The 27,530-nt window shown below is 39.1% G+C and overlaps 1 protein-coding gene across 1 annotated transcript in view; it reads left to right on the plus strand.

Moving 5' to 3' along the window:
• Positions 1-3,171: 3,171 nt before the first annotated feature.
• BARX2 (BARX homeobox 2) overlaps positions 3,172-27,530 on the plus strand; it is an 80,252-nt gene continuing 55,893 nt past the window's right edge. The window contains exon 1 of the mRNA XM_069079879.1: positions 3,172-3,946. Within this exon, the coding sequence (XP_068935980.1) occupies positions 3,760-3,946 (187 nt within the window). The 5' untranslated portion in view covers positions 3,172-3,759. The remainder of the gene's footprint in view (positions 3,947-27,530) is intronic.

A 27,530-nucleotide genomic window follows, 5' to 3' on the forward strand; every position in this document is an offset into this window, starting at 1 on the left:
CCTTCCCTTGGCTAATTTAAAATAAAATTTCCAGATTTTAGATAAACCAATATAGGGGGTGGGGCAAGAACTGGTAAATAACATTTCCTTGGGAAAAAAGGAATAGGAGAGAAGTGAAAAGAAAGAATAAATGGGAGTGAGTTTTGAATAAGATTGGAGAGTACCTTCTTCCTTGCCATGTCTATACTACTTTCCTTCCAACTCTTTTCTACCCCCCTCCCTATTCAAACACACAGGCAGCAATCTCTAGGGAGAATGAAATTTGAACTACTGTTCTGAAGAAGACAAAAGGAGAAGGAAGAGAAAGAAGAAAGGAGATAGGAGAATGGAAGAGGAATGATAATGTAGAGGAAAGAGGAGAAAGAGAAAAAGAAAGGAGAAAGTTAAGGGAGAAGGAGTCAAGAGATGAGTGAGGAGGTGGGCAGTGGAAGAATATGGTAGAAAGAGGAGGAAGAAGGGGAAAAGAAGGGAGTCAAGCAAGAGAAAGAGGTAGGAGGAAGGAAGATGAAGGGAAGAGAATGAAAAGGAAATGGAAGAAGATAAAGGAAAAGATGAGAAAGGCAAGAAAAGCAGGAGAAAAAACAGAAGGAAATAGAAAAATAAAGGAGGCAGTAGCTGGAGAGAAGGGAAACAGGAGTAGGGAAAATGGAATAAGAAGAAGATAAAGAATAGAAGAGGTAATGGGAAGAAATGAATGAAAGAGGAAAAAAGAAAATGGATAAGAGAAAAATGAAAAAAAGGAAGAGAAGCAGTGAATAGGAAAGATCAGGAGAAAAGAGGAGGGAAGAGAAGGAAAAAAGTGAGAAAGGAAGGAGGAGGGGAAAGAAAAAAGAAGAGACTAAAGGAAAAACAGAATGGAAAAGAAAGAGATTAGGGTCCAGGGAGAGGAAATGGATGTGATAATGCTGGACTTCTGGGTAGATATCCTCTAGCTGGACAAAAAGTTGAAATTTTGATTTGTCCTGCCTGAGGCATTGTGTTTGGAGATCTAAATTTAACAGGAAACTTAGTTCAGGTACTAGTTTGGACTCAGATTCTTTGTTATGTCCCCAGCCTGCAGCAGTCCTGCGGATAGACCAAAGAAAAGGCATAGCTTAGAAACTTCCGGTCTGCATTTTTTCTGAAGGCAAATAGAAGCCCCTTAACTCTGGTTTGTTCGTGAGACACAGACACAGTGAGACGAGCGAAATTTTTAACTTTTTGCTGTATCCAGTCGTTCACCTATAACTCTAACCAAACACCGGCGCACGATCTAGGCCAGTCCAGTTCCGTGGTCAGTTGTTTCGAATCGCTTCTGCAACCTACGGGCAAGCCCCGCGGTTATTCACTGTTCCCTCCGTAGAGAAACTCTTGGGAAGAGTCACGTCCAGGGTTCCAAGTAGCAGGTGCCCTTGACCAAGGAACTGGATTTGCGTAAAAATGGAAGGAAGGGTCTGGGGCTCCTAGTCCAAGAAGCCTCACAGCCTCCCTAGGGAAGGCAGTAGTATGTGGAGTGTTTTATTTTTTAAGAGTACAGGTTACCCCTCCGGGCTCTCCAGTTTTGTTGTTAGTACTTTGCGTTCGGCGGCATTTATTGGAACAGAAAATGGGAAATAATCATTGCAAACAGAGAACAAGAACAAAATGAAACATACCACTCACCAAAATCCCACAGAAACATATTTTAAACCTACCGCTCAGTTCTCCTCTCCTTGTCTATTGCCTTATTGGTCTATTGATGCCTTAATTAAAAAAAAAAATACCAATTGCCTCTTTTTCTATCCATGCGATGTTAGTTTATTCATTAATCAGCCCATATTACTGCAGTCTGCTAGTTTATTCGTCAACCTGTTTTAGTGCTTGTCTATCAGTGTACTAGTAAGCCTGCTTTAGTGTTTGTCTATTAATAATTTAATCGTCAACTTGCTGTTAATCTATATGGCCATGTCTGCTCTGATCCATAGTGCGTTGTTGTTTCACGACGAAGAGCCGAAAGTAATTGTAAACTTTTCTCAACTGATGGATGAATCAGATACCAAGACTCTAATTTTTGTTTCCGACCCTGCCTAACGGCTCTTGAAGGGGGATCCCGGTGAGAAAGAAGGGAAGGACAAAAGGCGCTCCTACTCAGTTTGGCGCAAACGATTCCTGGAAGACGATTTAACTAATCTGTGGCCCCCAGGCAAGAGCCAGTAGAGGTTTGGTGTGTGTGCGTGTGTGTGAGTGTGTGATAAAATCAGACACACACGAAACATCCCAAACCAGATAAAACAAAAAGTTTGAATTGCTAATAAATTTTTAAAAGAAAAATAAACACTTCTTCTTAGCTTTGGAAATCTTTACCTGCAACAAAACAAAAGCAAATCCAATTTAATGTGGGAGGTAAATAAGGCAGTGGAAGAATAATATGCTCTGTGCAGCCATCAGCCACCCAAGTCTGGAGAAAACCCCCAAAAGCCAGTTTGAGATAGCTCATCTCCCATCAGTTTCAGAGAAAGAGGAAAAATATGCCGTAATTTCCATATGTTTTTGCTTTAAAACACACATCCCAAACAAATTTCTCGTGTTTTCTATTTTCTATTACTTACGTCAAAGGGTAGAGGAAGGATATTTTTGGGTGGGTGGGGGAAGTAAGAGACGAAAGTGAAAAGTTTGAAAATCTTTGCAAAATGTTCCTGCCCTAGAAAAACACCAAAATTCCCACATCTTCCACGGATATTGCGCGGGGTCAGCGCGGGGTGGAGACGGGAGGAGATGGAGAGGAAAAGTTGAGCAGTTCTTTGGAAAACTCCAGTCTCAGCAAGAGCGGGCTGACTCTTCAAACAACTCACCTCGAGAGCTCTAAAGCATGATGACATCGTAACATACAAACTTCGCAGTCTCTAAACTCAGCTTTTGGTTACTGGCTTTCCCTACCCCCTCATCCTCTCTCCCCAAAAGTTCCCGTAATCTCAGAAGGATACGAGTATTCCTTCTAGAGACTGGTAAAAGGAAAGACAACCCTGGCCGCTTGTTCTTTGGGACTGGTTGTCTGGAGACAGGAGAAACGGTCTTCAGAAGAAAAGGGCGAAATGGTCAGAGGCGCAGTAAGGGAGTTGGGGCGAAGGCTTGCTTCCTGGAGTTTTCCTTAAAGGCATTACACTTAAGGCTACTGGGGGGAGGCGTGCGCGGACATAAATACACACATACATACACACACACGCGCACACATGCACACACACACCTGGAGTTTCTCCCAGGAGGGGGAGGAGGAGAAAAAAATGCCAGCTGTATGAGTATCTTAAAATAGAGAGACACGGGGAGAGGCAGAGAGATTGAGAAAGGCAGAGAGAAGGGAGGAGAGAAAGGGAGGGCGGAGAGAGACACAGAGAGTCCCAGAGATAGGTGGGGGGTAATTAGCTCGCGTTTCTTGGCCGGCCCTCCCCACGCTGCTGCTCGGAGCAGCAACACAATGCAGCCGGGCTAGGCAGTGCAGGAAACACGACGTGATTGACAGCTGAGCTGTCCCAAAAAGGCTCCCGAGAAGATGCTTATCGGCCGGTGTGTATAGGAGAGAGGGATAGCGCGCGGGCGCTGCACTGTTCCCCGCAGTGCGCGCGGAGCCCGAGCGCAGCGGTGCACTGTCTGTCCCCTTAGAGCTTGCTGGAGGAGGTGGGGGTCTGGCCCCACAGCCTCCGCCCCTCGCGCCCGGAAGACGCTCCTGCCACACTTGCTGTCCGGCTTGGCTCTTTGGGGAGCGGTGCTCCGGCCGGCTGGCCGCTCGCTCGACCCGGGCTCACCATGCATTGCCACGCCGAGCTGAGGCTGAGCTCGCCCGGCCAGCTCAAAGCAGCCAGGCGGCGCTACAAGACTTTCATGATCGACGAGATCCTCTCCAAGGAGACCTGCGATTACTTTGAGAAACTTTCCCTCTATTCTGTGTGCCCTTCACTCATCGTCCGACCCAAACCCCTGCATTCCTGTACTGGTAAGACCTACTAGGACCTTTCCTATTGTCAATTATATGCTGTCCTTCGAAGTGTTGAACAGAGAGGGGTCCGAAGAGAGTCTCTCCTCTTTCCCTGCAAGGGGTCAAACTCTCTCCTCCTATCTTGGTGAATTTGAGGGCAGGACTTGAAAGGAGCAGGAAATGAGCCCATTAATCAGGCTGATTGGAAATAATTCCAATGCGTTATTTCCCTGGGAATAGGTCCCTTTAGAGACTCCAGATAATAAGCAGACGGGAATTGCCACTTCCTCATACCCCCTGTGGAGGTTCAGACTGAAGGTCTGAGGGCTTCTCAAAGTATATTCAGCTCCTGACATCAAATCTTGGTCCCTGTGCCTCAAGACACTGCTTACAATTTGAGATTGTTACTTTTCACTTTAATATAATTTACCTAGCTCCTTGTTTTTACCCTTAGGAACCTGTCAGATTAATCCTAGTGCTTACGTGATCGACCAAATTCAGAGTCCGCCGAACTAGTTTCTGAATAATTTTGCTATGGGGAAGTTAACTAAGTTAGCTAGCTGATTGTGGAAAGTCTCTGTGTGTGTGTATTCGGATTTGTTTTGCCTAGAGCATTTTTTAAAATTCATGTTATTTCCTTTCTCCCCAAGAATGGAGGAATACATGAGGTAAACATATATATATATATATACATATATATATACGCATATGTTTATATTGAAAAAGGCAAATTTATGTAGCTTAATTTCAAATATGTTTAAAGAAATAAAAAACATTAATTGACTTTCTACTAAAAAGTATTGTCTTGGCACAAAATGTCTCGGTATGATTGCAACCCATGCTATCAGTAAATACAGCAAGAAATGTTTGTCCTTCGTTTTCAAAGAGGACCACAAAAAAACCAATGCTTCTCCAATCCAAAGAAGTCATTTGGATGTTCCTTTGTGTCGGTAAAAATATGATACATTGTGAATTAAATCATTTACACAGGCAGAGTGAAGAGTGGAGCAATTATTCAATGTGTTTGACAAGACATTTCAGGCCAAACCTAACTCCTAGTGCTCCCTGCTTAGGGCTTTATATTTCTGTCAAATCAGTTGGCAGCTCAATGTGGTGATCAATGAAATATCTAACAAATATAATTGAGCCCTATCATAAAACAATTTATTACATGAGTTCAGATATAACATGACTACATACAACTAGTCCATAAAAATGAATGTTGGGCCAGTCCTCCATCACTGAAATCATAAGTAGCTTGTAGTGTATAAAAATAAGACAACAAACAGCATATAACTCTCCAGTTGTATGTCTCAGTTGTACATCTTCCACTGTAGATGAGCTATATTTGTTAGGCATGGGAGATACACTCAAATATCTTAATTTCTTTCTAAGTTGGAAAAAATGGAAAGGTCTGTGTTAAGGAAGTAGATAAATAATGATCTGGAGCAAAACCTGAGAAGAGGAACCTACTTAATATCTCTGACTGGGTAAGTTTTATGTTATGAACAGCTTTGAATACAATCAGGTATTTTTTATACCAGTGTAAACACATTTGAAAGAAAATAGAGGGTGGGGTGGTGGTGGTGGTGGTGGTGGAGTTTTAATAACCTCAATGTGTACCAGGACAAACATGTTGCATTGGAGTATGTAGAAGGAGACCTTCCTCGGAGAGTCAAGACACCTTTCTGTGACCTCCTAGGCTTAATTGGACGAAGAAACATTTTGGGGGGTTTTGCCTGTGCTTTTACTTGCTAGATGATTGTTTTTGGCCTGCCAAAGTCATGGAATTGGATTGTTTCAGATAGTTCATCAGCACACAAACTGGCAAGACTATAGAAAAGAATAGCCCACATGCACTGTTCACCCCTTCTTCTCCCCCTCTCCTCCCCGCATGATATCGGTAAATAACCTCAGAAAACTTTAATCATCAGTTTTAGGGCTAGGAAATTCCATCTCTTATTGAAACTTGTCTGGGATGTCCCATAGGGAAAATAAAATGACTCCTGTGTCATTTTGTGTGTTTGCAATGCATTTTAAGTGTATCCAACTCTCCATCCTGTGTTTTCAGTAGTTTAATAACTTTACTTAGGGGGGTGGATTATAATTGTCCACAGTCACTGTCTTATTCCATCATTTCAGTCCTTTGGGACATGAAGTTGTTCTTGGTTAAGGGTTGTGACTTCTCTTAAAAGAGATTTGTCTGATGGAAACTGGGGTCTGCCAAGGGAATTAAATTTATAGCAACTGACTACAGTGGTCCACACTTTCAGATCCTAAGCCCTCAGTGGGTTTACAATTACAGTTAAAGCCTTCCCTGCATTAGATCATGGGAATCCAACTAATGACTGCTCAATAGTTTTGCAAATACCATATTTTCAAAGCATTTTTGTTGCCTTTAGCAGTTAGGATGTGCATCACAAATCTTGGATGGGATGAGCCTAATCCCCCTTTGATTGAAAGAGGCCACAATAAAGCACTGACAGCCGCACTGAAACTATGATTTTATTTTGCAGATAAAGATATTTCACACTCTTGGTGGAACCAATGCACTAAGGAGCTCAGATGGACAACCTTAGTTGCTTGCCCAAATGAAAATTGCCAAACTATAGCAGCCACATAATTTAAGTAGTTTGGTGGTTGAAAAAATAAAACATAAGATAAACATATTTCTTTCTGGTGGCAGTTTTTAAAATCCATAGCAATAGATATGATTAGCAATTAGAAAGCTCCCCTTAGTCAGTCAAGCCAGTCTAGTTGTTTAGACTCCATAAGTCCCAACATCAAAATCTGGTGCTACATCCCGTCAGGCAGAAGAGTTGGTATTCAAGTAAACTGAGAAATGGAAATATTTTCATCAGCCGTTAATCACTGGACAGAAATTTCTTAGTTTCTATAAAACTATCCTTAAAAGGTTCCAGTTTGCAGTTTCAGTTGCAGATGTGATCTCCCTATACCTTGCACAAAGATCTTGAAATTTAGAAACTTTAAAACTGATCCTCAAACTTGAAAGTGAGTTTGAAATAGGAAAGCCTTTAAATTCAAGAAAACCAGATCATGGACATTTTCTGATGGGATTTTTTTCTTCTCTCAACCTGGGTTTCAGGGAGGGGACACATGAAGAAGAATTTTTTTTTTGTCTGTGAATAGTATTTTTTCATATTCATTGTTCTGGAGGTTGGTAGAGTTTTGGATTGTGATGTTCTCTCAGTGATTTCAATTTTGAATGTTGTATTCAGTGTGACCTCTCCTGAGGGTTACAAGATTGACAAGTGACTGAAACCACAAAGCAAATTGGAATTTGTGACATAAAATAATGGTTAAATGTAGGGAATATGTTGACTTTTGGGGGAGTTGTTACAGTTTTTTGACAGAAGAGCAGTCAGAGGAAAATTGTACTTTTTAGGACTGTCCCCCATTCTAATCCTGCCCTCTCTCCTAGTCTTTTTTCACCAAGTTCCATAGGCCCGGAATGGGTTGTCTTCCTGTCCTTCTCCCCAGTTAAGGCATTTCCCTCCTCATGAAGCATTTTCTCTTCTTTCAAGACCTCTGAAAAATCCTCTCTCCCCGAACTGATTTTCCTCAAATTTCATATAAACAAGTACAATAGAAGCTTATACTTATCTGGCACTTAAAGACTTGCAAAACATTTCACATATATTCCATATGTTTTCTTATTTGATCATGAGATATCATCAAAACACTGTGCCTGAGCTTTTCCCTTGTTATCACATTTGACATCACAGTTACTCTCATATATATATATATATATATATATATATATATATATATACACACATATATATATATATATATATATATATATATCCCAACTCTCCTGTCAGACCCCCACCAATTAATTGTCAGCTTCTTATCTGTCTTTGCATCTTCAACAGCTAGCACAATGACTTTACACATAGTGGGTGATTAATAAATTATTTTAATTGAATGAAATCCAATTTATCATATGTATAATCAACCAATGTATCATAATCTATTAAATATTATAATCTATTGAAACATGTCTCCAGTTGGAATCATCAATAATAACAAAATTACATTTATGTAGCACTTTAACTACATTATCTCAAGTAAGCTTCATAATAACCCAATGAAGAAGGCTCTGTCAGTATCCCTGTCTCATTTTTTAGATAAGAGTCTGACCCGTAGAAATGTAGGTGGCAGTTAGCTGGTGCAGTGGATAGAATGCTGGGCCTGGAGTCAGGAAGACTCATCTTCTAGAGTTCAAATCTCATTGTAGAGATTTACTAGCTGTGTGACCCTGGGCAAGTCACTTCACCCTGTAATGAGCTGAAGAAGGAAATGGCAAACCACTCTGGTATCTTTGGCAAAACAAAATAAAACAAAACAAAAAACAAACAAACCAACACCACCAAAAAACAAACAAATCCTAAATGGGGTCATGAATAGTTGGATACTACTGAACAACAACTACAGAGATGTTCATTTTAATTGACCTGCCTACGAATACACAGTGTTCAAAGCAGATGAGATTGGAACCTAGTCCTTCTTGATAAGTCTAATGCTGTGACATTAAATTATACTTATCTCTTGCACTTCAGGAAATTAGGGAGCAAATGCAGGGGTTCTTTACTATTTGCTTCACAGGAACAACTCATTTGAGATGCTTGGCTTTAATGTATTTCCAGACCTAGAGAAACTTTATATGCCAACTGTTAAACAAGTTTACGGTACAAGTTACATGCACAGTGATATCATATGTTGGTTGACCTCCTCCCAGATGATACACAGGATTTCTCTACTTTTATACGCTCAACTTACCATCAGAATTTTCCTTCTGAGTTGCTCCCTGATTATTATTTTTTTTGCCTCTCTTCCTTTCCCTTACTGTGCCACTACAGTCTCTGGTGTGCCTAGTGTCTTCTCCCCCAACCGAAGTTACCAATTCTCACCTTAGACCAGTGCTCATCCAGAATGACACATTTGCAGCAGATCTGGTATACCATAAGGGAATAAGACACAGGAGGGGATGATGAATCTTCATGGCTCAACCACCTTCTCACTCAATGCTGCTGATCCCTAAAGCTCCAGTTAAGATCTTAGCTGGACCTTGTTGGCTGCACTGCTGACATCCCTGGCCCTCATTCTCCATCTTGACCCCTGACTTTCCCCCCTTCCCCCATCCCATACAAGGGTTGGGTCTGGGTGATCCTCTTAATGGCAGATAATTTACTTCCCTGTGTGTCCAAAGATCTATCACTTGGGAGGGGATGATGATACAGCCTTTTCATACCATTTCCTTTTGTTACTTGCAGTGAAAGCCCTTACAGAACCTCAAAAGTGATGCACACTTGCTTCAGAGACTGCATTTGGAAAAGTCAAAGAAATTGTGAGAGTGCATTTCTGTTTTGTAATGGGCCAGGGAATAAGAGCTTCCTCATTGGAAGTTCTAGGTCTGGGCAGTGGAAAGGAAAAAGAACCTTAAACCTTGACTGGGTTCCTCAAAAGGAAAGGGGGTGACAGGGAGCTGGCCTAGATTGAAAAGTGTCTCAGCTGCTCTAGCCCCTTGAATTACTGCCACCTAACACCACAGAAGCTGCAGTTAATGACTTGGAGTTGGGTAAATTCTATTCCTACTGCTGAGCATTGGGTGTTGGGAGAGGTGGAAGATTGTAGTGGAGGTGGCAGTGGTGGGTGGGGGAATGTGCTCCTGGAATACCCCCAGTTGGAATTTTGAATAGGTTTCTCCCTAGAAACATTGTTACCTCTGGTACTTAGGACTATTAGTGTTGTAGGCACTTATACTTAAGGCACTTTTTAGGTTATAGAGGCTTTTGTGGGCTGTTCTGGGGAACCTAACCCCAAATGTAACACTTGATACAGGAAAATTCCTTCCCTGTTTCAAACAACCTACTTATAAATGAACCTTGCGTTCTCAATCCACTTGTAAGCTTGAGTATTCAGACATGATCTCAGCCCTGCATAAGACCATGTTTTAAATATTCCACCTAAAATGACAAAGTTGATCACTTACCCCCTGTGACTTTCAACAGTTATGTCAGTCACTAAAAAGCTAGAAGAGTTTTGCTAAATAGGAATTTTGGAACAGAAGGGGGTTAAAGATCATTGCAACCACCTGCCTCAGATAGAAAATTCTACTTCTTAAGGTACCAAGGTAAATTTTTTTTTGGGGGGGGATGGATCTAGCCCTGTGATTTATCCATGTGCAGAATTCCTGTTGAGGAAACACCCCACTGATGCTGATCCACGACTAATTTCTAATTTAAGGTTTTAGAAAGTTGTCCAAAGCACTAAGAGATTAAAGGATGGCCACACAGCTTCTTATAGCAGAGGCAGGTCTGGAATCCATATCTTTCTGTCTTTGAGTCTGACTTTCTTGCTATTAAGTCTCTTATAATTACTACTAAGTCTCTCATAATTATTTAGAAGATCAAGTGAAATGGTTTATATCCAGTGCTCCACAAACCTGGGAGCATAATACAAATATAAGCTATTGTGGTGCTGATAGTTATAACAAATAATAATATCTCACTGAGTCCACATTAATTCCCGCCCCTGCCCCGCTTCTATCCTATTTTTCTTTAAGGGTCAGAGAGTCAGAAAGGTAGACCCAACTTAATTATCCCCAAGACTTAGGGGGTATTGGTAGGTAGGTGATGGCAAAATAAACCAAGCCAGTCATATCCAGCCAACCAATTTAGTGGGAGATTTGGGGAAGGGTTATCTCATGTCATGACACTGAGAACATTTTATCCTCCAAGCATGAGGAAAGAATACATTCCTTAGTTTTGGATTCCTTGGGTATTTATGTCTTAAAGAACATGCCCCACCTGGAATTCAAAATGAAATGAGATGCAGGAGTAGGTATCTTCTTTGGGAGTGAAGGGATCTACCACCATCTCAACATGTTAGTTTTAGATTTTACTAAAACCACAGCTCCTTTTGGATAGCCAGGCATCAAACCCCATCCCATTGCCTGGGAACTTGAGAAATGGGCACTGGAATGTTAATGGAGAAATGTAAAACGGGGGCTTGGAAAATGATCATTATCAACCAGCATTTGTATTTTGGCCAGGGGCAAATAGGCTTTTATCGTAATCACTCATAACTGTTTCTCTAGTTGCCATTCCAAGGGTAAAGAAACAGAGGGGTAGAGAGGGTATGTGCTGGGTGCAGGTCTTCCAAGGCTAGGGAACAAGTCAAAAAGGTGCTAGGACTATTGGGGTAGAGCCCTCCATGGGCTCGAAGCACAGGAAACCTTTCTGTTGCCTAATCTGTCGAATCCCTTGGCTAAGTGACTCTAAGGAATTTCTTAGTACTATAGTCCCTTTTGGTTCAGTTCAGCAGTTTTATTGATTGCCCATCTTTCCTCACATCTGATTCACCCCCACCTCACCACGATTAAGCAGGAAATATTTTGGTTTACAAACATGAGACTACTTTCTAAATATCTATGATTCCCCAAATTATTTAGTTCAATGAATTCTAGTGTATGTCCTATTTTATGCCAGCACTTGTGTTGGCCAGGTGGCCATTTGGATCATTCACATTTTCCTACTTTATCCTAAATCCCGTTTATTGCCTCTTCAGTTTACAGGTAGATTAGCTGGGGAAGCAGTAAGAATTGCTTCAAGTCCAAATCCTACTGGAATCGCTGTAAACCTTTCTGGGGTGGTCTCTCAGGTCTACAAAAAGGACTAGAATAAGGAAGATATTCTGACAATTTAATAACTAGTATGTACTATGTGGTATTTGCTCTCCAGACCCCACCTATGGGGTATGTCACCCATGAAGTAATCATGTTAACCTCATTAGTGTGAAATTGTGTGTAATGTCTTGTATGGGGTGAGTTTCCCTGCAAATCCACCAGCGTCCTTGACATTTGTACCTCCTCCTTGGTGATTGACTTTCAGACATAAAGCTAAGAGTATTTGTTAGGTCTGATAAATCAGCCCTTCTTTTGCCTCCTCCAACCTCAGCAGGATATAGACTGAACAAAAAGTCTTGGGTTAATTGAAGGAATGAATGAAAATAGTGTCTGTTCATGGATAAATTAATTTGAAAGTCCTCAGCCAAAAAGGGGACAAATTTTTCTTTTAAACTCAGGAAGTCTCTGAAATTCAGCCCAAGAACCACTGTTATCATAAGTAGCTCTGGAGCAGCTGAAGTCTTAGCCTTGGAAAGAAAAGGCATAGACCCAGGAAAGGAAACCTCTTTTTGTTTTGCATAGAAAGGTTGCAGGCTCTTTAAGAGTGGACTCTGTCCAGTGCCTAACATTTCTCACTCTTCTGCGATAGGATAAAAGTTAAGTTAGAAACTTCTAAGACCAAAGGGCCCGTTTCTCCCCTTGAAACTGAGGGTGGAAGTGGAAGAACACAACAGAAAAGCTCAGAGGCCCCCGTTGTCGAGTTCCTCAAGTTTTAACAAGCAAAGGGACCGCTTATAATTTCTCTTGTCCCCATTTGGTTGAACAGTCATAACAAATGCTCACCATAGGGGGGCTGCCGTTCCTGCTGTGCTTCATTCACTGAAAAGTGGGTGGAACTCTGGGGTTTTGGATGAGAAGAACAGAGCTTGCAGATGATGTCTGAAAGGAATTAAACAGGTTCCAGGTCTTCATGCACAACTGTATATTATGCTGAGTTTTGGTGTTGAGTGGACTGTCACCACTGCTGCATTTTGGAATGTATTCACTTGAGTGTGGTCCCAGAGGCAGTTTCCCAGAGTTCCCTAACCTACCTGGGCATCAGATCCAGAGAAGGCAGCTCTGTTCAACAGAGCACTGTTTGACAAAACCAGGAAGCACACAGAATCCCCTAAAGCATGCTGGTGGAGTGACCAATTCCTCCTGGAAGCAGAGTGATGTGGATCAAGAAAAGATCACTGAGGGCAGCCATTTGAAGATTTAAAAAAAGCATTGCCAATTTTCAACCTTGCTTGGGATCTGGGTCCTCTCTTCTCAGTATGGAATTCCAGAAAAGATACCAGAATTTATACAGCAGGGGAACCCGGTTACAATTTCTGGTAGCATTCAGCAGGTAATTCAATGAATTAAAATTAACCCTCTGGTTCCAAACTAACTAGCTATTTTGTTTTTAAGTACCAACCACAGCAAACCCACAGGGTTTTATTTTTACAACTGCCTAATAACATTTTTTGGAGAGGTGTTTGTGATGAGAGTCTTGTAAAATATAAATGCTCTAAATAAAAACACAATTAATTTTTTCATTATACAGTCTAATTAATCATCATTAAGGCCATTTTATATAGTAATTTAATTTCATGAAAATGGAAACTTGGCACACATTTAAGAAAGAAAGCAACACACCTAGATAGATATCAGGGACTGGACTAATTACATTTGGGCTGGGATTGAATCTTAAATATGATTGTTGTTGTAAAAGAGTCAGAGATGACAACAAGCCCAATTCTGTAATCACTTTGGAAAGTCTCTAGCTTCTTTTTTGCTGAATGAAATTGAATATGGGTTGGGGAGTGGTAATTCTGAGCATTCGATGATGTACAAGTACATTTGAAATGGGTCCTTGCCAATCACCAATTGCATCTGGCGGCATTGCTGTTTGACGGGCGCAAAGGGGCAGCTATATATGCTTTCTGACTTCAGTGGCAGGGTTTGTAAAGATGAACACAGTCTTCTTATAAGGAAAGGTCAAGACGTGGCTTGAACCAAAGCCAACCCAAGACTCTTAACACCAATTTTAGAATAGTTGGAGCCTAGGCACAGAGGACTTTACAGTGAACACTTCGCCAGACTGTGGCTGGTGAGGCAGGGAGCTGCAATGCTTTGTCATGCCCTGTTTCCCTATAAGCACTATTTCTTGATTCCACTCTGGGTTTATTATATATGTTCACAAACCAATAGCTCATGCCCATCTAATTTTAGGGGGTGTGTGGGATAGGGTTTTCTCCTTGGCAATGTATGGAGGGTTTGGGAAAAAATGTCTTAATAAGTTAGTTAAGGGTAAAAAAAGGACTCTTTCATTGGATCTCTAAATTGTCTGCTGCCTGGACTTTTGGTCATTATGGCACATTAAAGAGTACCCCTGTTGCTTGATTTAGCTATCCCCTGATTGCCTCTTCCCTCTTTATTTTCATCATTCACAGATCACTTATGACCAGTGGGGAAACATTGGAGCAATCTTGTGCCTCTGTAATGCCATGAGGTCACAGGAGAGTTTCCATCTCAGGAAATACCTATTGGAAGCCTGACTGCTAGTGTCAATTCACTGTCTCTATTTCACTCCCTACTATCAATGTGACCTTTTTACTTTATAAGTGTTGTCTGTTATTCCTAGGACAGAGGAAATAAGCAAAAAACAGTGTGCTATTTATAGTTTGATTTGGAAACCTAATTTAGGTAGCATCTTTTGTAGTTGGCTTTATAAAGCTTCCCCTAACAAGGTAGAAAATTCTAATTTTGTACCTCTCCCTCATCTTGGGGAAATAGCCCAGCCTAGTGGTTCTCAAGGTCTTGTCCAAGATTAGGAGGTCCATGAAGTCAGAATTATTTTTCTAATAATACTAAAACTTAGAATTTCTAATATGGTAAATGATGATAGATAGAAACCACAAAAACAAAAGTTCTTTAAGGAATCCTCGATAGTTTTTAAGAGGGAAGGGGTCCTGAATTAAGAAAGTTTGATAACCACTGGCCCAAAGATGGAGTCTGCTTCCTGGAGCATAGACCCTAACAGGAAGTATTGATATATAAGAAGTGTTACCAGTATCCTATATCCCAAATTATTCAGGCAGGTAAACAAAGTCATGTTCTGCCAAAAAAAAAAAAAAAGGAAACTCGGTCTGTTCTCAAAACAGATTCATGATTTTAATCAGATCTGACTCACCTCAGAGCCTCAATTTAAGGTACCTCATTAGAGTACTGAAGTAAAATCTATATACTGAGAGACTCTAAGTGTCAATAAATATCTTTGTCTTATGGACTAGTTAATGGTTTTCTTAGTCACTTCATGGTCCTGCAAGAAAAATCTGCCAACATGCACTCTCTTATTAAATTATAATCTGGGGATTTAATATATATTCAATATTATTGAATTCAATAATTCTATATTGTCTGAATTGAATTCAATAATATCAATATATTGAATATATATTCAAAAGTACATTATATACAAATACACTTTCTCATTAGTCTCAGTAAAATCCTTCCTCCTTTGCTCTCCCAATTTGGTAAATGCTCTTTGCAAATCTTGGTTGATTTCTGCTTTCCTAATTGCTGTGTTGGTTTCTGATCTAATTCATGAGTTTTAGTGTATGAGTTAATGCCATCTTTGAATTGAAAACCTGGAATAGGATTATTTTGCAGCCACTTGCCTTTCTTCCAAAATAAGCAGTAATTCTGGCACTTGAGGACTTTATCTCTTTCTGATAATATAAAAATTCTAAATGAATCGCCTGTCAGTGAGAGCAAGACAAATGAACTTTTTGATTGCCTCATGTTTTAACAAGTATTTGACAAATATAGCCATATCCTTGCCCCGTCTGTGGCCCAACATGCAAATTGGAATTGACACTTTAAATTTAAAAAAATGTTGTTGTTGTGAGATGATTGTGGTTAAGAGTTGAAGGAGCTGAAAATATAATTAGTGATAACATTGACATAAAACTACAGAGTTCTATTTTTCTCTAATGCTGATTTCATAATTAGTTTAAAAATCAAATATAAGTGAAATTTTAAATGTTAGAATGAGTATCAGGAATTAGCAAAAGACACATTGGTTCTTTGAGTCAGTGGCAAGTCCATTCCTTTGGTGGAGTCTCCATCTGTGGGATTTGGGTTCTGGTTACCCTAATATAAATTGGAATCCATCCATCTGGATGATTCTTGTCCCTGCCCTTTCATAAATCTTCACAGAGGAGCTACCCAATGTGGTTTGGGTCTTTGAATATTTTGTGATAAAAGTTCCGATCCTGGATGTACATGTTATTCCTTGCTCTTGCTACTATTGGCAATGCATAGAACAGGGAGTTTGTTGCTTGTAATGAATAGCTTTGTTGCTGTTAATTTCCCATTTCTTGGAGAACTGAGTGTGTTACTCTCTAGTGGTTTTACTCGATAATTTGTCCTTCATAAACAAGATTTTTTTCTTTTCTAGGGGAAAAATTCACAAATTCATAGACGTTACAGCTGGAGGGGACCTTAGAGATGAAATTGACAATATCAGCTTAAATAATTTTGGCAAAAGTTAAATATGGGTTTTGTAGAGGACTAATATTTTCCAACAAAAAGGTTTGCACATAAGAAAATGAATTAAATCTTACTGCAGCTAGGACAGTTGAAATGATCACAAAATAATTTTCTTTTGAGAAAGAAAGCTTGAGTAATCACCCCGAGGTAGCACTCTGATTTATTTGTTCTCTTCATGTTTTTATAAAAAGAATAAATATATCTACTTCCTCCACTTGAATGTGAGCTCATTGTAACTAAAGATGATCCCATTCTTTGTATTTGTATCCCCAGCACCTGGTACAGTGCCTAGAAAATAGTAGGTGCTTCCTAAATGTTTGTTGGTTCATTGTAGCACTATCTGCAGCAGTAGATAGAACCTTAGGATTGAAGTCAGGAGAACTTGGTTTTACTCCCACCTCAGATACTTTATAATGCTATAACTGGGTGCAAATCACTTTCTCAGAATCTCAGTTCCCTTATTTGTTAAATGTGTGTAAACATTGTACAACCTAACCTCATAGGATTGTTGTGAGAAAAGCATTTTGCAAACCTTAAAGAACTATGCAAATATGAATTATTTTTATTTGCTAATATTATCAAAGCTGCAAGTGACCATAAAGATTATCTTGTCCAACCCCTTCATTTTCCAGGTGTGGAAAGAAATTGAAACTCAAATAAGTTAAATACTTGACCAAGGTTACACAGGTAAGAAATAGCAGAGATTCACTAATCTGTGCCTTTTCACTGGCTGTCCCTCGAGCCTGGAGCAACTCTTTTCACCTCTGCCTCCTGGTTTTCCTGCTGTCTTCAAGAATCAATTAAAATCTTCCCTTCTGCAACAGACTTTTCTTGATCTCCCTTACTTATTCAAAATAAGTTTGTTTTTACATCATTGTTTTATCCTTTACCATATCCCCCTACTGAACCTTCCTTTGTTACAAAAAAAGATTTTTAAGCCAAAAGACCAAATAAAGTGACTATCTAAGAGTGTATATGTCATTCTTCCTTAGTAGTCCCCCTTTCTCTGTCCTAAGGAGGAGGTTTTATCTACACACACACACACACACACACACACATACTTGCATATATGTGTGTGTGTATATATATACACATACATACATACACACAAATATATGCAGATATAGACATAGTATCACATGCATGCAGAGTTGTTTTTAGAAGAGCCTGTTGAGCTCAAGGACCCAGATTATTGTTTTTTGTCTTTCTTAGTATCTCCCCCCCCCAATGTGTAGCACACACAGTGCATGGCACACAGTCAGCACTTAATAAGTGATTGAAGATGATGACCAAGCTGCCCCCCCTCAAAAATACAGAGAGCCACAGATGTTTGGCATTGATATCTGACTTTACAGAACTGAAGTAAAATTTACCATGACCAGAGGGTCTATTTAGTGTAGCAATGGGTACTTGTGACTTGTAGAACAGAGCTTTGGATATTGTCGGTGGGGTGCCAAGATGTATGCGAGCTTTTGGCTCAGTCTAATTCCATTGCACTTACAGATAAAATCCTTTTGTTCCTTTGTAGTCAGTGTATTATATATCATTTCATGAAATTTCTAAAACTATAATTGGGAGCTTTGAAGGAAAAGAAGGTTCTGAAAACAGATGATGTTGATTTTTTCAAGGTGAGGGATGGTGTCATGTTGTTTCAGTCATGTCTAACCCTTTGTGGTTTCTTGGCAAAGATATTGGAGTGGTTTGCCATTTCCTTTTCTAACTCATTTTACAGATAAGGAGACTGAGGCAAACAGGGTGAAGTGACTTGCTTAGGGTCACACAAGCTAGTAAGTGTCTGAGGCTAGAGTGTTCCGAACTCCAGGTCCAGCTCTTGATCCAATGCACCACCTAGCTGCTCTGGTGATGTTGATGGGATTTGGATCTTTTCAGGTGGTTTGGTTAAAATTTCTTTGTGGTATTTTCCTCTTCAGTTTGAAGGATAGAGATGTGTTCCACAAAGGCTTTGGATCTAGGTTCTGTTCTTTTAATAAGCAATCTCACAAAATGAGTAATGAAGTCATACAGAGGAAGTCATTCATTATGTATCTGAGGGCAGGGGAGAAAAAGAGATGTTGGTAATGAGGAAGATGGATTATTATGCCCCAGGGTAGATTCTTAGTCTTCAACTGCACCGAGATTCTTCAAACCTTCCATTTTTTCTTAATCAGCAGCTTTCAAACCTAGGTTTGTTTTTGTTTTTAAAAAAAGGGGCAAAATTTACCTTGTGCTCTCCTGATAGATGAACCTTTATCCTGTGTCCTAAGATGCCACTACATATGTCATTAAATTTCTATCATTGTTCTTTATTTTTTTTTTGTTTTGCTAAACTTTTCTTATTACTAAATTCCTTCCAGAAGCCAAAAGAAACGATCATATTTAACTAGTGAATTAATTTTTTTGCTCCTGAATATCATGGCAACTTAGTGTAGACTTTGGCTCTTCTTGCCTGTTTTGGAAGGACCTTTCGGAAGTTGCCTTGGACTTCCTGCTTAGAGAATTGGAGCAAGTTGTAAGGACAGGATATTCTCTTGGAGCCTAAAGTCTTTGTTTTAGCTGCACCGAGACTCTCTGAAACAGGGCATATTTTCATTTTGGAAAGTTGAGTGGAGGAGGTTGGCCATTGAGGTAAGATCTTTGCTGGGGGGACTGGGGTGGGGGGGAAGTGTTACCTGTTGTATAAAAAATAGGGTCTAATGAATATTCTGGGTGTATATAGGGTTCCTTTTAAACTATTTGTCTAACCTTATGGTGAACCCATTTTGTAGGTTTTGCAAGCTTTACAGATAGGAGGGACTGAGGAGATCAGCCCAGCCTTCTTACTTATTTAGAATAATTTTGTTTTTACATCGTTTTATCCTTGACCATATCCCCATACTAAACCCTACTTTGTAACAAAAAAATGATTTTTAAGCCAAAAGACCGAATAAAGTTACTGTGTCTAAGAGTGTATACACCATTCTTCTTTAGTAGTCTCCCTTTGTGCTAAGGAAAAGGAGGTTTTCCATTTATACAGTTTGGCATTCATTTCAACTCCTTTTTATAGATAAGGAAACTGATTTTGAGAGATATGAAATGTACCCCATCTGAACTGAGCCCACTCTTCTTGTTCCCTTCCCCCTGCCCTTGGTTTGAACTTCAGAATGATTCCAGAAGCTTCTTTGGAATCAAGATTTTCCTCTCTGTGTGTTGAAAGAGGGAGAAAAGGGGTTCTATCATCAACAGGATGAGAAGTGGTCTAAAGGTCTTTGTTTGGATGTATTTGTCTAAAGAAATGAGGCTTTCCAAAGATTGGTCAGCCCAAACATTTGATGCCTGAATATCAGCTATATTCCAATTCTGTTGTACTGAAAGCTGAGGCTTAGTCTATGTCTCCAAAATACTTTATACTTCTTCTTAGTAGAAATGTACCATCCAAAGTGGGAGAGGTTGTTGATTCTGCTGTATTTAGCCCCAGTTGCAACATACCCAGAGTATTCTGCTCAATTTTGGACACAGCATTTGAAGGACATCTACAAATTAAAGATTATCCAGAGTGAGTTGACTAGAATGGTAAAAAAACAAAAAAAATACCCCCCCAAAACATCCAATCAAACAACAACAGCAACAAAATATTCTATATGAGACTTAATTGAAAGAATTGAGGAGGTCATTTGACCTGAAGGGAAGAGTTGGTTTGAATATGGTTTTTATCTTTAAATATTTGGAAGGTTGTCTTTTGGAAGAGTAATCAGACTAGTTTTGCCTGCTCTAAGGGGTCGAAATAGGACCAATAGATGGAAATTACAAGGAGGTAGATTTTATCTCAATGTAAGAAAGAACTTCCTAACACAGCTCTTCAAAAATAGTGAGCCTATTGTCACTGGAAATGCACAAGGAGAGTCCAGATGGCAGTTGTTCAGGTATGTTGTAAAAGATAGTGATGTTTTATGTGGACATTAGATTAGAGGATCTCTAAGGTACCAATTCCTTGAAATTCTAGCATATAGTGAAAAGAGTTCTGGATTTGGATTGAAGAAGACTGAGTTCAAATCTTACCTCAGGTACTTACTGGCTGTGTCACTCATATTAAGTCATGCAACTTTTCAGAGCTTCAGTTTCCCCATCCATAAAAAATGGGGATAATCACACTGCCTACTACCCACCCACCAACAATACTGAATTATTTTGAGAGAACTACCTTGTAAACCTTAAGGTTCTATGTAGTTGTGAATTATTCTCAATACCATTATCATTATTGATCTGTTCAGTGAAAGAAATCCGTCTGTCAGATTGCCTAGCACAATGTTAATTCCAGAACTCTCATATTTGTATCCTAATAACTCACATTGATTAGAGTTTTTAGTTTTTCAACTGACAAAGAGTTTTATTCCTAGTCCTTTGAGACAGATGTTGAAGATATTCTAACTCTGCTTTACAGATGGGGAAACTGATGTCTAGAGTGGTTTAAGTGACTTGTTAAATTTTTCAAATCTGATCAGTGGTGGAGCTAGGACTGGGACCCATATTTTCTGACTATAGGTTAATGATTTTTACTACTATACTATGTTGTACTTGAACCTAACCCCCACCGTAGAGCATTATCAAGGCAAATGATATGGTTCTTTTTTTTTTTTTTGCTTTTTGGGGGCAATTGGGGTTAAGTGACTTGCCCAACATTACACAGCTAGTTTTTGTGTTAAGTGTCTGAGGCCGGATTTGAACTCAGGTCCTCCTGACTCCAGGGCCAGTGCTCTATTCACTGTACCCCCTAGCTGCCCTGATATGGTTCTTTAATATGGTTGAGAAGGTATTATAAACTCTTAAGTGAATAATACAAAGGAGTCAACATTCCATTGCAAAATGTAATTCTTTCTGTTTGCCAATTTGGTTTTTGCATGACTGCTACCCCTTATTCTCTCCACCCCTATCCCATAATGTTTCCCAATACATCATCAGGTGCCCTAATGTCTATTTTTTTTTTGATGCAATGGAGTTGGGTGATGGGAGACTTGATTGAGGCTGTCTGTCATAGAGTAGAAGGAGATGGGCTAGGCATCCAGGATGGGAATTTGTCTCTTTCTGGATCACAGAGAAGAAAGAATAAAATTCAATGAGTGTTTCATTTTCTCAATCAGGCAATGTGGGAACAGGCAACAGAAGGAAAGATTCAAGTGTACTATGAGGGTTGAATCTTTTTCAAGCTCTTGTTCTATGGAGGAAGGGAGTTATGAAAGAAGCCCCTATTTTATAAGCTTTTAAATTGCAAGGCTGGGGACACCTGTAATAAGCAGGTGGCAGATCTGACTGATGAGTCTATTTAAAGGGATAATGATGGATGATGAAATGTGAGGAAATGACTATCTGAACCCAGGTCCTTTGTGGGTTTACAGTTGTACCCAGCTAAACATTGCTATCTGACGGAGTTAGCTAAATACACTATTTGTAAATTCTCCCCACAAGGTGAAGATTCTCTGTCTTTTCAGGTGTTCAAGAAAGAGCTTAGATGCCCAGCAGAAGGGATAGCTGAAAAACTATGGGTGTCATCTGTTCTCATTACTTACCAACGTTGTAAGAACTCATCTTTGTTCCTATGGTGATCCTTTTTCTTTTAAAAAATTTTAATGATATAAGTGGGTTTTTATTATAGTTCAGTCACTTTCCAATGACTTGCCCCGTTCTTCCCCCTGAGAACCTTGTAATACACAAGTTTAAGCCAAACAAACCAGATCATTGACAATGCCTGAAAATATGTGCCTTATTCTATTCCTATAGTCCACCACCTCTCTGATAGAAGGTAGGAGTTGTGTTTCCCCATCAGTACTCTGAACTCACAAATGGGCATATTCTGAGCCTTTCCATATTTTCCTTTAAATTATTTTGGTCTACATGTAAATTGGTTTCTTGCTTACTTAGCTCTGCATCATTTCATATGCTTTCTTTTAGATTCTCTGAATCCTCCAAATTAAGTCACCTTATATATCCCAGTCATATTCCAATTACATTCATATACCAATTTGTTAAGCTGGGCCATGATTGGTGTTTTTGGTCCAGAGCAAAAAAGTTCTGCTGAATTGTAGTATTACTCTTCAGTATTCTTGTCTAGATTCAGCCTTTGCGGGAGATATTGGAATAGAATGGAAATAGCCAAGGAGGGAAGAACAGAAGTTCAAAGTTACGAGCAGAGAGCAATCTTCTCCAGAGGTGAAACTGAACAACTGACTTCATCATCTGTGACCCTGGGAGCCAGAAAATTTGAATTAAAGGAGCTATTGGACAAGAAAAATGGATAGAAATGAGTTCCCTTTGAGCTTACTGAGTAATTCAGCCTCCAGACTAGGGTGCTTAAGAGATAAATAAAGGCTAATGTATATATATATGAAAAGAAGGATAAGGGTAATTGAGCAAGTTAAGTGAGGAGTTGGGGAAAAGGACTACATATAGTGTACAAAAGGCAGAGAACTTTGGGTGTCAGCACTCTTATTCCCTACTGGAAGAACAAAATTGAAAAACATGAGAATGGGATATTTCTTTTTGGAAATCTGTGCCGTGAGTACGTGCTTATTATCACAGGCGTTCCTGGTAAGTGACAGCCAATGATCTCTGGTTGGGCAATGACTTTACTTAGAATGCATGTAGCCTAATTACTTTCTATATTATTGATGCATTAAGGAATTTCATCTGCCAACTTCACAAAAGATAATTATTATTTAGTAGTGTGATAACACAGTAATAGTAATAAGGTAGCATTTGCATTTTGTATGCTACTCAGATAATCTTTGTGTGGTGTATATTGTATGGACCTGATCTGTGGAAGCAGTAAGATTTTGTCTTCCTTTCCCAGTGGGCCCTCCATTGACTCATTCTATCACTGTCCTTTTTACCTTTTTTGGGGTCTATACAAGGAGATTTACAGCACTGATGTGCCTCCTCTGGTTGTTGGGAAAGGTTGACTGATTAATGAATGTTAATTTAGTGGTTTAAAAATATAAAAGAATGAGATAAATGCAAAGTATGAATGGGAGGGCAGCTACGTGGCCCAAAGTGAATTATACTTGCCTATTACTATGTTTTTGTAGGCAGCTGATTTGATGGAAGCAGGGCTACTCAATTACGAAATATAGCATGACTCTGAACCACAAGATATGTCATTCTGGGACACACAGGCTTGCTCCATTGCAGTTCAGGGTTTGGTTGTCATCTTGTGACACACCTGAAACTCCTAATTGTGGGAGTCAATAAAGTGTTTTTCAGGGACTGTAGAAGCAAGACCAGGCTCATGTTTCTGAACTATCACTCAGCTGAAGCCTTTTCTAGAAGCAATATGAATATTTTAGAATCAGTAAGTTGTGAAAATATGGAGAACCCAGTTATTGAAGTTAGGATGCCCTTTTTTTGGGAGGGGTTGTCTCTTTTGATCTTGTGACTCTTCTTTTTCTTTACCCAGAAGATAGGTGGGGTTGACAGCTGATATAGAGGGGGAAAACTCTAAATGAATGCCATTTTTCAATTTGGAGTTTGGATGATGATGGCTCAAGGTGCTCCTTGCTTTAACTGGTTTGCCCACCCCTAGAAATAAGAGAGTTATGCAATCACCCCAGCCAAGCCCAAGCAAGCTTGTAGAGGTGGATGCAATCTTTATTGTAAGAGGACATTCTGCTAGTGACACATGTGTCCATGTGTGCCTTTTGAAACTTGTAGCCTTCATGGTTTCTCCAAGCTTTGTTACCTGATTTTTCAGGAAAGATTGATCAGGATGCTCTCAGGTGCCTAAATTTCTCTTCAGTAGAAAGCTAGGTATTCAGGGAGGCAGTGTATGCTTTTGAGCCTGCTAAGAGACTATAAGTAGCTACCAATGGAACCTGTTAAGTTAGACAATCTCTAAGGTTCTTTACAGATTTAAATCTATAATTTTATAAACCTTGGATTCTTAATCTAGGGTTCATGAGTTTTTTTTAAACTAGGAATGGAATTCAAGAAATACCTTGAGGGGCAGCTAGGTGGCGCAGTGAATAGAGCACCGGCCCTGTAGTCAGGAGATCCTGAGTTCAAATTTGGCCTCAGAAACTTAACATGTAATAGCTGTGTGACCTTGGGCAAGTCACTTAACCCCAATTGCCCAGCCTTCCCTCCTCCAAAAAGCTAAAAAAATAGAGAAATACCTTGAAGGATCAAGTAGCATCAATTGACAAAGTACTTTTTTTTTAAACCATAAGGCAAAGAAAATAGAGATAGTAAATGAAAGTCTTTATTTCAAAGTATAATTATAATAGTTTTGCATCAATTGATATACCTAATCCTTTTAGTGCTAAATATTTTGATAACTATATTTGAATATAATTGGTTTTCTTTGTAAAAATCCTAGGTATTTTATTTTATGCTTTCAAAAGCATGAGTCTGAAAAGGATTCCATGACAAAAATGGTTAATAACTCATATTACAGACCCTGGGGATACAAAGAGAACTCTGTTATAGATTCTGTCCTCTGGAAGTCTGTAGTCTTCTTGGTGAAGTATGGGAGATATAGAGAAACTTAAAACAGAGAGACATGTGGTTACTTTAGTGGGAGAGAGGGGAATAACCTTTGGTTGCATGCAAAGCAAATGCATTTGAAGTTATCACTTCAGATGTGCTCTGGGCTAATCCCAAGGAACTGATTGAACCTTTGTCTCTCCTCCATCCCTTCATGACAGAATATAAAAGAGGGAAAGGAGAGAATCCTGACCCTTTTGCACTCAGCAGATATTGTCATAAAAGCCTTGTCCCAGTATTTTGATAGTGTGGCAGGTTTCCTTCATTTATCTACCAACCCAGACAGTATGAATACAAACGGAAAATGAGGCAGGGTAGAGATATAGGTATAAAAAGTAGCAGTTTCATTCATTTCTTTATAACATTTTATCAATTTATTTAGTTGTTTATATCACCTTCATTTCCAAATGTCTTTCCTTCATCTCAGGAGCACAATCTGTAGTAACTGGCTGTGGGGGGGGGGGGGGGTGCGTTGGGGGGAGGTGTCGGAAGGAAAAGACAAAGAAAAGGAAGAGGTCAGCCAAACTAAACACCCATACTCTCCCACCTCTAAGAAGGCAGGGAAAGACATTTTCTCCTCTCTTCCTGAGGGCCACTCTTGAGCACTGTAATTACACAGTGTTTGGGCTCATTTTGTTGTTGTTCTTTCCATTTAATTCATTTACTTATTGTGCATCTTGTTTTCTTGGTTCTGTTTACTTCATTTTGAATCAGTTCATATGGCATCTCATATTTCTCTGTCTTTAATATTCATTGTATCATGTGGCAGAGTAATATCCCATTACTTTCATATAGGCATCATGGTGTATAAGGAATAAAGAGCTTGAATGAATTCACTCACATTCTTCTCTTGTTTCCCTGTCCTATTCACCCCCTAGAATATTTTCCTCCTTTCTCCACTCTAAGAGTATGAAAGAGCGATCGATGAGCAACTTTTTTTTTTTCCTTTTCATCTCAGGACATTCATGTTCCCACTTTGGAGTGGAGAATCAGGAAACATTTACCTTTTCCCGGTACAATGCTGGCCTCATAATAGAGAGCTAGTAAACACTTGTTGATCAATATGAATGGTTCCTTTCCTTATATTGATTTGATATACCTTCTGTCTTTAGATAGTCTGTCACTGTCCAGCAGACCAGAGAGGTAGATTATCAATGGAGAGGGAATGAGGTTGGAATACCTTTTTTCTAAAAGCAAATTCATATGATTCTACAAACTCAGTCACAGAGGAAAGTCTCCATGCCAAGAAAACAAAGCGAGTTGATGGCAGGGACCTAGGTTTCCTGTCATCTAGCTCAGCACTTTGTTCATTGGACCTCAAAGTCTTTACTTCAGAGGAATTGGTTTTAAATCAAATTGATTTCAATGACTATTGAACTATTTAAGAAGACTTTTAAAATCTTTTTTTTGCCCCATTAAAAGACCATTCTTGTTCATGTTAAATATTAATACATACTCTTTACAATTTGAAGGTAAATGGTAAGTTTTATTTTTAAGCAGCTAGTATTTATTTTTGATAATTTTCTTGATTAACCTTGTGGCTCTATCAGGAAATTGAATGATAACTGAACTATATTCTATTTTATAAAACTAATAGAATCTGCTGTTCTTATTACTTAAAAATGGGTGGTGAAACATTGCAATTTCGCAGTTGAGATGTGCAATTATTTTACCAAAATATTCAAATATATTTTAATGTTTAATTATTCTACTTAGAATGTGGTTGTCCTAAAAACATAGAAATTAGACTATGTTGTTCAGATGATCATGAGAAACTTTAAAGCTTAACATTATAGTATGTAGCAATCTCAGTTTTCACCTTTGTTTATTCATAGACTGGAAAAATACAAGCTTTCCTGCTTTTTCAATTTAGAATGATAGTTTAAAATTTTTAAAATAAGTAATCTAGTTCTAATTCTTCTTTACATCATGACTAATGTGAAAATATGTTTAATATGAATGTATAAGTAGAGCCTACATGAAATTGCATGCCATCTTGGGGAGAAAATTCAAAATTCAAAATCTTATGGACATAGTGAATGTTGAAAACTAAAAATAAATAAATACTATATTGAAAAAAATAAGTAATCTAGAGAGAGTTCCTGAGAATTTTATTATATTCTCCCTTTTCTGTGATTTGTTATATTATTAAACTTTATTAAACATTATTAAATATGAAACAAAAATATTAAACAATCTCTATGAAGAAAGAGCACTAGACTACATTAAACAAATACCATCCATAGTGATATCTGTGAACCTTAATGTTTCTTAAGTTTAAACTCTATTTTTTTATAAAAAGTGTTCAACAAAAAGTATGCTTAATTTAAAAAAAAGTGACTTGAAATTTAAAAACAAGTTTCCTGCTGCATATAGCAGGCATCTAACTGGCCAGTGGGGGAAAGGGCTGTTAAAAATGTCATTCCCCTGAAGTTATCTGGGAAACATCCAAACTGTGCTGAGCCCAAACCCTTGGCAGTGTGCTCTCTTTGGGAGCCTTTATTTAGTTCACACAGACTGGTTTCTGGCATTGACAATATTTGCATTGTATTACAACCTAGCTACTGCCAGTGGTGTTAGAAGACAAGTTCAAAACTTGAAAGATCCTGCTGTAGAGTCAACAAAGAATGGCCCAGACTTCTCCCCCAGCGTCTTGTCCACTTCTTGTCCTCATCTTGTCCTGGGGGGCTTTCCCATCTTAAGAAAACATTAGGGAATCTTAATGAGGCCCTTTGAATTTGGTTCTGTCTGAGGGCAGCAGATTCCTTGCATTTCATGAGAGGACGGTTATTGGCTCTAAGAATCTCCCCCTGACCTCTCCCATCACTCCCCTCCAATGTCATATCCCCCCATCTTGTAATAGCA

The sequence above is a fragment of the Petaurus breviceps genome, unplaced genomic scaffold (assembly GCF_028583685.1).
Source record: "Petaurus breviceps papuanus isolate PSGF00001 unplaced genomic scaffold, PetGlider_PUasm1.0 91133, whole genome shotgun sequence".
Lineage (NCBI taxonomy): Eukaryota > Metazoa > Chordata > Mammalia > Diprotodontia > Petauridae > Petaurus > Petaurus breviceps.